Here is a 12,389-nt window from a genome sequence, read left to right as displayed (position 1 = left end):
CCTGCTGGGAAATACCTATTGCAATCTGTATGCGTTCTCCACCATCTCACTATTCTGCATTGATTTACTTTAGAGACTTCACAGTGACAGAATGATGTCTGTGCTCTGGATTTTTTGCTAAATGCCACCAAATCGATTAAAAAGTGAAAGTCGGTAAAAGTCACAATTTTTGTATCTCTTTTGGAGATAAGGCTGTAATGTCTATAATGAATTTGGGACAAATACCAGTGATGTAACAAAGGCCATAAAGACAGTCTTCATTCAGCTTACACGCTTGTTGTTCAGACACCCATTTGTCATCTATCTGGACAAATACAGGCTGGCAGATTTAAAGCAGCAGAGTAAGAGCCAACGTTTTAGGACAAAGGAAAAAGTCAAATCAAAAAATTGTAAGATATATAATCAAGCTGAGAACACATCCTTACTCATTTTCTGTTTGTGTCACGGAGACCTCATCATGCTTCTGCCAAACGGCAGCCGGGGATAAATAAAACAATGACGACTTACAACTGAGAACTCATTTAGGGATACAAACAATTGTGCCAAATTGACTGACTGTGCATATGTGCGGGGAGGCATCTGGGGGCTAGTTAACAAGAAACATGACACATGGTCTGATTGTTAGTAAATTGTCAGAAGATTTCAGACTTGGTGCTGAGTTCAAAGGAATGGAAATGTGTTTGTGAGAGCCCAACTCCAGTGAGAGATTATGTGTCATTTTTAACCTCCCAGAGGATAATACGCTGTCTGACAGTGTTCTAATACCTGCGCCCAGGCAGTCAAACTGCAGCCTCATTTTCTTTAGTGCAACCTCCAATTGGCCAGGAAAATAGTGAAACAAGAGTTATGCAGCATGTGTTTACTTGTGTCACATGGTTCCTTGCATCTGCATGGATGTTTATGTGTGAAGGTAAGGTAAGGTAAATGGTGAGAAAAGCACTTAAAGAACACTTAAGTGTGACTGGTAGTTCTCTCTCTAGCCCCATTTTTCCTTCCCTCAGGTTAGAGTCAAGTTCACCTGGCTGCTCTCCTTCCATCTATTTATCCACTATACCTCTCTCTCTCACACACACACACACACACAGGGTTTTCTCACTTCATCTGAGAAAAAAAGTCCCAGAGATATCTGCTTGATTTAGTACTTTATCAGATTAAACTCTACAGTACCTGTCGCCCTGAGTGTTGCGCTCTGCATGGTTGCACATTTTGACTCAAAGTGAGTGTTGTCATCTCCTTGTACCCTGCCAAGGAGAGACGAACGCGCAGACTTTTCGGATGGGTGCATATGGCCACAGCTGAGTTTGTAGAATTGTAGATTAGCTCTGAGTATCTCTTGGAAACTCAGGCCTTCATTTCAATATTAGGGCAGCCTGAGTGTTGGTCACACCAAAGCTGCAGAATACCTCTGGCTATTTTGTACGCCCTGACTGAGGTGAAACAGTCGGGTTACTTTGCATTTCACAAGGTAAACTTAGAACAGGAGAGTTTTTTTTGTGCTGCTATCAGCAATACTATTTTTCTACAGTATAAGTCTTCAACTACCCATTATTTCTTAATTTTTTGCTAGGGAAATATGAAATATGACCACTGAAATTCTGTTTGCATTTTTTTTTTTGCCTGTCCCATTTGGTTCTTTAGCCGTCAGAATTGTTGTCTGAAGACCAACAAGGATACCCAATGGATTCATTTTGCCAAATGGATCATCATGGCATTGCCGTATTGGTCCATTTGATCAACCTTTGTTTTTATTATTTATTTTATTTTATTTTCAGTTGTTACAGACGGGACAGACATGAGTGAGGGATAGGAAAGGAAGAAAGAAAGAGGAAGGAAAAGAAAAACAGAAGGGGAGAGGGACAGTGAGAAAGGGGGGAAAAAATATCTCCTGGATCACCTGTTGAGAGAAAAAGAATAGAAAACAAGCAAAAAAAAACAAAGCAACATACTAAACACAACACCATCGCATTAATCTAGCTAAGTGTAAACAGCAGTAAATACTAAATATTGAATGTTGTTGTGCAGCATGCAGGACAGACAGCGCACAATGTGCTTTGAAGTAGCAGCCAAGAAAGGTGTGATTTAAGTCTACAAACAGTGAACACCCGTGTGCACACCTGTGTGGATCGGCGCGCTTGTATTCAAATGGTTTCCCCATGTAATGGTCTGCAAGAGGATGTAGAGAGCCATAGCCCTGTCCCCCAGGGCATGAAGCAGGCATGGAGGAGATCCAGGCCCCAGACATCCAGAGGCCCCAAAGTGCAAGAGCCCAAGGAGGACCACCGGAGGGGCATCCGTGCCACCTTCATGGGAAGGGCTGAGGATCCCCAGACGAGGGGTCACCCAGTAGCCACCGGGCAGAAGCTAGAGGGGGCTGCACCGGCGTGCCCGCCGGCTCCGCCGGCAGCCAGCTGTGCCAGAGTGAACCGAGCCGCAGGTACAGAGGCCGGAGGCCCGAGGGCCCCCCGCGCCCCGGAAGAGGCCTGACCGAGCAGCAGGCGCCAGGCCCCGCCAAGTAGCCACCGGGAGTGAGCTGGCACATACCTGAGCGCCCAGCCCCGGACACCAAGAACCACCAACGCACCAACCCCTGAGGGCATCAGTCACCGGCAGGGAGTGTGGTGAGGGGAGATAGGCCTCCACACTTTGGAGGCTGTTTGCAAAATTCTGTTTGCATGTTTACCGAAATGTGCCAACATGCGCAAAGGAGCAGATACTGGTCCTGTTGTTGGGTTAAGAGCCTTCTATGGCTCTGTCCAGCTATCCCACAATAACTGTCCATCCGCTGGAATCTCCTTCACGGCCATCTGGCAACAGCACGTATTGATGTGCCATACTGGATGAGTTGGACTACCTGTGCAACCTCTGTAGGGTCCAGGTGTCATCTCATGCCAACAGAAGTGACCTAGCCAAATGCAAAACTAATGAAAAAAAAGCATTCAAAATTGATGAGAAGGGGAAAAATATGTCAGTGACTTCCACCTGTAAAACCACTCCTGTTTTGGGGGTTGTCTCATTGTTGCCCCTCTAGTACAACTGCTAAAACTGATTAACCTCCTCTGCTGTTTAGCTTACAGCACTGTTTTAATCAATATCCCAAAAGTTTAATTGACTTGATTCTATATTCTGATTAATACGTGTTCCTTTAATTTCTTCGAGCAGTGTGTGTGTGATGGGGTTTGGTCCAAGTTTTGATGGTCTAGGAGGAGGAAAAAAAGAACAACCCCCCCCCCCAAAACCAACAGATTTCACAGGTGCGACTGTAGAAAACCTGGAGGAGTAGGTGACTTATATGCTGAAGGCTGCTGCAGGGGCATGGGTTCAAATGTGAGCCTGTGTGTCACAATACCTTGTTTTCAACCCTTTCCACTATTCTAGCTAATAAAAGCTAAATGCCAACAAAAAGACAAAGGTTTGTTTATTATAGTTAGATATGACCTACCTTCTTAATCATTCCACGATTCGATATGACGTTTATTACCTAAAAGCCTCCATACCAAGTGAAATACTGCATACAGACAGTTTGTATTAGCGAGCCATTCTTTACAGGACAGCTGAGAATGTACTATAAACTGCATTTAAAGGTGCAGTGACACACAAATGGCTACAGACACCCACACACTGGTAATTATCATAATTTGGCTTTACACCTTCCCCACACACTTCAGAGTGCTAAACCACAGGCGTTGTCCCAGAGGGGAGAGAGGATTCATTTCTCATTCATCAGTCATCACTCACCTCCCTCTTGTGGTGTCACGCAGAGGGGAGCGCAGTCAAGACATGTGTGAATACAGACATGTTTATTAGCATCCTAGCAGAAGTGTCCTCGCTGAGCACAGAAGGAACTGGAGCCAGATTGCTTGCATTTAGTGTTTAAAGATAAGCTACACGTCCACGCTCTTACAAGCCCCTTGTTTATCAGTGTTTACGGTCAGACGTTTTTATCCATGTGTTTTTCCTACCTACGCAGTCTGTTACTTTGCTTTTACACTGCCTTTGTGCAAATACACACATTCTGTTTGCAGTGATGCATCTGTTAGATAACAGTGAGCGTGTAGGAAGAAAAGGTAAATGAGAAAGACAGATGCATTGAGGAAAGAAGTCTTTGGATGGGGCGAGAGAGGGCACAGGCTGCACTTGATGTGCAATACTCGCTGGATATTATTACCCTGAGCTGTCACTTGTTATGTGAAGCTGGCAGTCAACATGCAACTGCAGATTTTTTTTTTCTTGGTCCCTTTGTTAAGTACTCCACTTAGCTTTTGTTATGTGGCCTAGTTAAAGTATATAAATAAAATATGAAAGTTCATATATCAGTAGAGTAATATTCAGAATAAAAAAAAAATCTCTGGCTTGTTAAGTATTTGATCGAGACACGAAAACACAATAACACACGTGCTATTTTTGGATTATATGCCGGAATATAAGAAACAGGCCAGTTTAAAATGGAGACAGAAGAACTTTTATTCTGTCACTTTTTATGACTCGACGCAGGTGCGAGGGAAAGGGGTGGGGGGCGGCTTGTGAGAGATGAAACTGTCAAATACACACTGGACTGCCTCCACTTTGCTGCCTCAGGAAACAATCCTAGTTCAAACAAGCCTTTGAGCAGTCTGGGGGGCCGCATTCTCTTTGTCTCTCCATCTCACTACTTTACAGTCAGGGAAAAAGACTCACGCATACACACACAGGCTTTGTTTCAGTGTTAACAGCATCCATATTTGTTAAAAGTACTTAATTATTCTGCCAGGAGAAACAATTAAAATTAAAAATGTGTGGATTTAAGGCCGATAGATGTTGAAAGGTCGCACTCCCCTGCAGTTTAGCTTCAGACTAATGGCCTGCCGCTTTTTGACCGTTCTGTCCAGCTACTGGCTATACAAATGAATCATGCCAGGCTGCAAGTGGCTGCTGGACATCTATACAGATCTATAGATTAGTACCACTACTTCTGCTGATTTAGCTCATATATGCTACGTCAGCTGTCAAGTTAAAGTATGAAGAAAAAGCCACATGTGTGCTGACCTTAAAACCCCCCCAAATACTGAATATCTCAGAGTGTTAATATTAAAAGAAAAGAATGAGTCAACTAATACATTTAACCTCCTAAGATCCAAACTCTTCCATGGCATGCATTTTTAATTTCTCTTTGATATTTGGGCATATTGAGGCCAAATGAATGTAAAAACAAAGAATTACCAGATTTTTTTTACCTTATTTTTGTTTTTAAGAACAATAAGAGCCACATATGAGGATATTTGTTAAAAATTTTGATAGAACAGTAGCAGTATAATGTCCTCGTAAGTAGATACCAGGCCCATGTAGAGCAAAATTGAGTATTTTAGTCTAAATAACCCAAAATGTGATGTCCACATATGTGGACGCCAGGTCCTAGGAGGTTAAAGACAGAAATCATTGAAACTAAACGGACATTATGAAGCTGTAGTATGGAATCAAGAAGCATTAATTACAGCCATTTATTTATTTCTTGTCTTTTCTCCCCAGTTCCTGTGTTTTACTTTGGGGGGGTAGAGTATCATGTGGATGAGAGCGACGGGTATGTGGAGATCAAAGTGTGGAGGACGGGAACGGATTTGTCCAAATCTGCAGCCGTTACTGTCAGCTCTCGCAAGGCAGAGCTCGTTTCTGCAGAAGGTGAGCTCCCATACAGTTAATGCTACTGGTCAATTCAATTATTCTTATCTGCCAGAAGCAATACTTTATTTGTCATTTACCTGCATTCTGTTTGTCTGTATATTTTATTTACAGCCGGTATTGACTATGTGGGCATCAGTCACAACCTTGACTTTGCTCCAGGCGTCAGCACGCAGACGTTCAGGGTAATCATCCTGGATGACCTGGGACAGCCAGAGCTGGAGGGGATTGAGAGCTTTGAGCTGGTCTTACGCATGCCAGTGAATGGCATCCTGGGAGAACCTGGAAAGGCTACAGTCTTCATAAATGACTCAGTGTCTGACTGTGAGTCACTCTATATTGCTGAGAATTTTCATAAATACATTCATAAAGGCATCTTAACTTTATGTTTAATGTGATTAACTCACACGGTCAAAGTGTTGGAAATGCACTGCGAACACATTACTGTAGGAAAATGATATTAGCATTGAGCTAGAGCATCACTATCCAGCCTGTTTTTTCTGTTCTTTATATTACTGATAATAATATAATAAAAATTAATGATATTTGTTAATATATGTGTATAGAAATACATAAATAAGCCTTAGAAAGTTTGTCAAACTTCTTCAGATTTTCATTTAGCTGCTTTAGTAAACGCAAAGTTATAATTAATTTGTCACTGTGTGTTCATAGTTCCACTGCAATCATTGCCACTGTTAGCTTGATGTGACAGCTATGTTATTTGATTTGGTCTTTCATTTGCAGCTTATTCCAATTCCAGCAAGGGAGAAATTATCTCTGCTTTAATATTATGAAATGACTGAACTATCCTTTTTGACTACAGTGCCAAAGGTCCAGTTTCGTGAGTCGGTGTACACTGGAGAGGAGAGCGACGGCCAGATCACAGCGACAATGTACCGCAGTGGTGACATCAGACATAAATCTTCTGTCCGCTGTTACACCCGTCAGGGCTCTGCGCAGGTCGCCTCAGACTTTGATGAGCGGCCAAACACAGATGCCTCTGTCATCACTTTCTTACCAGGTTCTTCAGTAATTGCACTGTTACATCATGCATGCTTTCCTTAAATTATTTTGTTCCCTGCGCTCTGAAAGCTGACACCTTTTTAGGTGAATAAACAAGTTTCTCAGAAATATAAAAAGAAAAAAAAATCCACATACTCCAATACTGCTTTAACGGTTCCCTTTTTTTCTTGTTTTTGTTCTCTTTATAATTTTTTTTCATACATACTCAGCATGCAAACAGCTTCCTTAAACCATTGAGGGACTGAATAAAGGGAAGAATAATTGTATAAATAAGGATTTTATATCCTCTACAGATAAAAGAAGAGTAGAAGCCTTTTTTCTTCCATTTCAATTTCTTTGAAATGTCACATCTTGTGACCCGTTTTGCTGTACATTCTAGGCGAGGTGGAGAAGCCGTGTATTCTGTCTCTGGTTGATGACACGCTGTATGAGGATGGAGAGGAGCTCCGGCTGGTTTTAGGAAACCCGAAGAGCAATTCACATTTTGGCGCATCAGTTGGAGCTCTAAACGAGACGCTTGTGAAAATCAAGGATACAGCAGACAGTAAGTGGAAGAAAGGAGGCAGAGGTTGAAAAAGGTCAGAAATTAACTGCTTTAAAAAATAGAAGCCGATGAAGAGCACTGGCTTTGAATATAATTCACAGAGAAAATTTAAAGTACACCAATACATCATTATTGTTGATGACCAGGTAGTAATTACAATCAGACTTCCCAAAAGTTTGTACCACTTTGTAGAATATATATAAAAACACAATACAGTGATTTGCAAATCTCAAAAACCCTATTTTATTCACAACAGAGCATGGAAAGCATATCAAATGTTTAAACTTTTTTTAATAGTCTGTAAATATCTGGGAACTGAGGAAACCGGCTGCTGGATTTTAAGGAGAGGAATGTTGTCCCATTCTTATCTGATATAGGCTTCTAGCTGTTCAGCAGCTCTTCCTATTTTTAATTTCATGATACACCTAATTTTTTAGTTGGTGAAAGGTCGGCACTCCAGGCAGGTCAGGTCAACACCCATACTACTATACATGCTGTTAGACAGTAATAGCTGCGGACATATGCAAGGTATTCTCTGAAAAAGACATTGTCTGGATGGAAACTTATGTTCCTCTAAGACTTATAAATAAATGTATATAACTTTCAGCACTGATGTCTTTCTAAATGTGCAACCTGCCAGTGCAATAGATGCAGGATTTTGAATTGAGTGCTGACAACAAGCTGGATGGTATTTCTCCTCTTCCAGAGGACGAGGTTTACCACTTTCAATGATTTACCACATTTTAAATACATTTTTTATTTAAAATCCTTCTTGAACTGGTTAAATGTTCTTTAACCATCATTTGTGGACGACACAATGAACTGTGTTCAAAGACGATGATTTCTGGAAGTAGTTTCTGAGCCCATGCAGTGATTTGCATGATAGAATCATGCTTGTGTTTAATGCCGTCCACTCGGAGGCCTGAAAACGACTTGCATCCAGATTCTCTGAATCTTTTGATGATAATTACGCACTGTAGATGATGATATAAATTTTACATCTACACAATTTTATGTTGATGAACAATATTCTGAAATTGTTCTACTATTATTTGGGGGGGGGGGGGGGGGGGGGGGGGGGGGAGGTTGCACATTGAAGAACCTCTGCCCACCTGTTCTTCTGAGAAACTCTCTTTATTCCCAATCGTGTTTCTGACCTGTTGCAAAATGTTCCTCCAGCTGTTTCTTTTTTAGCACTACTTCCTTTTCCAGCCTTTTTTTTACCACTGTCTCAACTTTTTGAAGACACGTTGCCATCAAATTCAAAATAAGCCAATATTTTTCATGGAATAGTAAAATATCTCAGTCGAAACATCTGATATGTTTTTTATGTTCTACTCTGAATAAAGCATGAATTACTGCAAATTATTGCATTCTGTATTTTATTTACATTTTACACTGATCTACTTGGAACTGATGTTGTAAAAGTCTTTACAAACATTTCAATGAGTTTGCCTTACATTTTAATTCTGTCCACCTTAGAACCCATCATCCGTTTTCTGGACACCAAGTTCAGTGTTAATGAACCAAAGGAAGCCAGCGCTGTAGCCACTGTGAAGATCCCTGTGGTACGAGTGGGTGACACATCAAAAGTGTCGGTGGTTCGCGTTCACACTAAAGATGGGTCAGCTGTCTCAGGAGAAGACTATTATCCTGTATCTCAAGGTAAATCCCACATATATCCTCTTATGGTGTGATATGATTAAAAGCCCCAGATGCATAAAAGAGCTTCAATGCAGTGCACAGTTCTTTTTTTGAACTGTCATTAAAGACCAAAAGCTGTCTTCCTCTCCTCATTCCCTTTTCTCAGCACGTTAGTGACGTTGAAACATGTGAAGCAGAACTTTCAGTAACTCACTAATAAATACAAACCTCTACAGCACCATTAGTAATCACGAGATACACCAAATTTGCACTTAATGACCTACACATATCCTCTTGATTGATTTCTATTATGCATTTGCGGCAGCCAAAGAGGTGAAACAAGGGTCCCCATGGGAATGTTAGATTAATGAAAGTGGGCATAGGGTTTTATTTGGGCAAGGGTCATTAATTTATAATTTTATCTCAAATGGAGAAAGGTGATTTCTGCTATAGTCCAGTGGGAGGTTATGTAATTTTTAATAAAATTTCAGCAGTCTTCATGTCAGCAGGATGAGGTCTTTTGTTCTATCTGCTCAGCTTTTAGCCCAAAGTGAACTTTTCTAAGCTTAATCAAGGCTTGAAATATTTATAGAATACATTCAGTCAATTCAAATTATACCTGCCTACCCACCGTTAAAATTTCCCCGCAGTTTTGAATCATACAGCCGTGAATTTCTCATATTGTACAATATTTTCTCGCCGCAGCACATTTCTAATGCAAAGCTCTATTACTTACCGTGCAAGGAGATGGACCACCTTTGGCACTATGCAAATAGAAACCTGCAATGCTTTTTAGCTAAGTGATATATTCTTCTGAAGCAATAAAATGTGCATTGGGCTAATCTGCGAGGCCTTTTTATTTCCTGTAAAAATGTAAATTCGGCAAAAAAGAGGTGGAAATCTGGCCTTGCAAGTCAATTACTTTTATCTCAGGAAAAGATATCGATCGGTGCAGTACACTTTTCCTAATAACGATCTATTTGTGCTATATCGTGTACATTTTAAACTGTTTCCCTGATGATTGTGTGCTTCTATATTTGTGTGTGCCCAGTCCTTGAGTTCAAGCAGGGGGATAAGCAAAATGTGGTGGAGGTGCAGGTGCTTTTTGACGGAGTCCGAGAAATGAGGGAAGCGTTTACGCTCCATCTGAAGCCTGATGAAAACATGGTGGCTGAAACTCAGGTCAGAAGTGTGCACGTGCTTAACCGCCACAAAGCGATCACACAAAATCCAAACTGACAGCTCAGGAATTTAAAGCTTAATGAAAAAGTAAAAAGATTAAAAGCTTTTTTTTTCTGATTTGACCCATATTTATCCAGGTCAGTCCCAGTGAGATCAGGGATCTTTTTTACAAGGGTGTCCTGGCCCAGACATCAGCAGCACTTTACTGTAGTTGCAACCAAGAGGGCGATGAAAACATTTTGCAATGAATAATAGATTATGTTAAAAAAAAAAGACAGAAGAAGTGAGGAGAAGTAAGGAGTAGAAAGAGAAAAGGGGAAACAGAAAGTCTGAAGAGAGAAATGTCCAAGAATTTAAACACATTCACTGATAAGTCGTTACTCAGAAACACTTCTGTGTCAGTACTCCTTAAAGCTCTTTTTCTGAACCAGGTGACTAAAGTGATCGTTTACATCGAGGAGATCAACAGCATGGCTGATGTCACCTTTCCCTCCCTTCCTCATGTGGCGTCGTTGCTCCATTACGATGATGTCGCCAGGACACCAGACAGCCTTCACCCACCAGCCGGCTATCCACTCATCTGTGTCACAGTGAGTCACACTTAAATGGTATTTAGGGACACAACTGGCCCTGGAGGAATAGTCTTGCTCACTCTACGACAACATGCCTTCTAGAAACACCTGGGAGAGATCAGCTTAACAGAAAACAGTTACATTTATTACATTTTTTTCCAGTAACGAAGGTAGCATTTTTTTTCCTCAGGATCAAACTGTCCACCAGGAATCAGCTATTCTGTTCTTAAAATAAACATTACACAGCTTGGTAGGCCACAGTCGCCATGCTCTCATACACAGGAGAATCTCTGCCACTCTTGGAAACGTGTTCAGTGAGAAACTTAAATGGATTGTCGTGATGTGTTAAGTCATTTGCTCCTCAGGTGACTGCTGAATGTGGCTAGAACTGTGTATGTGTTTGTGTGTGCAAGAGTGAGACAGAGAGAGTGCATGTGTGTGTTTATTTTCGTGCGGTGTGGTCAGCTGCGTAGGAGGTTCCCTGGAGAGGCAAAATGAAGAAGTCTTGTCGAAATTGAAGTGTTGAGTGCTGTAGCAGGAAGCTCAGTGTCAACAGGTTTACAAAGGAAATCTACAGAATCTATTTGAGGCTTAACCCTCGATCCAATATTTGTAGCTTTCTAAATATAAAAAAAATATTTCCAAGACCACAAATGTGAGAATATAAACAACTGAAACATCTGGATTTCCTTGGCAACCATCACTTACTCGTTTGTATTATCTGTCTCCTTCTTTCCTCTGGCATGTACTGTATCTTTCTCCATCTCTCTGCTGTCCTTGCTTACCCACCCACTCCTGCTAAATTCCTTATCCATCCTCCAGGCTTGCAATACAAAATACCCAGATTATGACAGGACGGGCTCTATCTGTGTCAGCGAGCACATCAACAACACCTTGACCCGCTACCGCTGGCTCATCAGTGCCCCAGCTGGCCCTGATGGCGTCACCAGTCCCATGAGGGAGGTGGACTTTGACACATTCTTTACATCCTCCAAGATGATCACATTGGATTCAGTCTACTTCCAAGCAGGCTCCAGGGTCCAGTGTGCTGCTAGAGCTGTTAATTCGAACGGGGATGAGGGCTTAGAGCTCAGCAGCCCTGTTGTCATAATCAGCCGGGTGGAAGGTGAGGACTGAAAATAGAATTAAATCTTATCTGGGCCTGATGTTTCCAGGTGTTTTTTGGAGAATTATTCTACAAGAATTGCAAAAACAACCTACTATACATTACAGCTTTGTTCAGTCAGGGCAACGTTTGATAAAATAGGATTGGTATTCAATCTGTCATTTATATTTGGCCCTGTGTGGGGACATCTCTGCAAGTATACAAGCAGCACCCGTCTATATTATTGGAAGGGTGATGGTTCGATCCCTGGCTCCTCCAACGTGCACGTCAAAGTATACTTGGACAAGATACTGAATCCCCAGTCGTCCCCACACTCGTACTCACACTCCAATTAACGCATCAGAGTGAATGTGAGCACTATATTAAAACTCCTTTGCCTTGTTCACCCACATAAATGTTTGAATGAGGCTTTTATTAACAAAACTCTTTGAGTACTCAACATGGGTAGAAAAACATGTTCTTTAAGTACCATCATTGACAACACAGATGAAAATGATAAAAAGTCAGAAACAGGATGAAAATGATGAGCTGGAGACAAAGGTGGGTTGCAAAGCGGCTTGCATGCAAGTGGGAAGCAGCAACTGTACGCAGGCTGTGGCAGTCTAAATAGGGATCCCCATATAAGATTTGCAAGCTGGATCCACAG

At 41.5% G+C, this 12,389-nt stretch overlaps 1 protein-coding gene across 1 annotated transcript in view; it reads left to right on the top strand.

Moving 5' to 3' along the window:
* frem2a (FRAS1 related extracellular matrix 2a) overlaps nucleotides 1-12,389 on the top strand; it is a 68,749-nt gene that overhangs the window by 47,535 nt on the left and 8,825 nt on the right. The window contains exons 7-14 of the mRNA XM_006800100.3: nucleotides 5,503-5,652; nucleotides 5,767-5,976; nucleotides 6,476-6,673; nucleotides 7,055-7,219; nucleotides 8,702-8,884; nucleotides 9,915-10,045; nucleotides 10,477-10,635; nucleotides 11,440-11,743. Coding sequence (XP_006800163.2) covers nucleotides 5,503-5,652; nucleotides 5,767-5,976; nucleotides 6,476-6,673; nucleotides 7,055-7,219; nucleotides 8,702-8,884; nucleotides 9,915-10,045; nucleotides 10,477-10,635; nucleotides 11,440-11,743 — 1,500 coding nt within the window. The remainder of the gene's footprint in view (nucleotides 1-5,502; nucleotides 5,653-5,766; nucleotides 5,977-6,475; nucleotides 6,674-7,054; nucleotides 7,220-8,701; nucleotides 8,885-9,914; nucleotides 10,046-10,476; nucleotides 10,636-11,439; nucleotides 11,744-12,389) is intronic.

The sequence above is a fragment of the Neolamprologus brichardi genome, chromosome 10, assembly GCF_056152115.1.
Source record: "Neolamprologus brichardi isolate AB-2024 chromosome 10, ASM5615211v1, whole genome shotgun sequence".
NCBI lineage: Eukaryota > Metazoa > Chordata > Actinopteri > Cichliformes > Cichlidae > Neolamprologus > Neolamprologus brichardi.
This window is presented reverse-complemented; position numbering and strand designations above follow the sequence as displayed.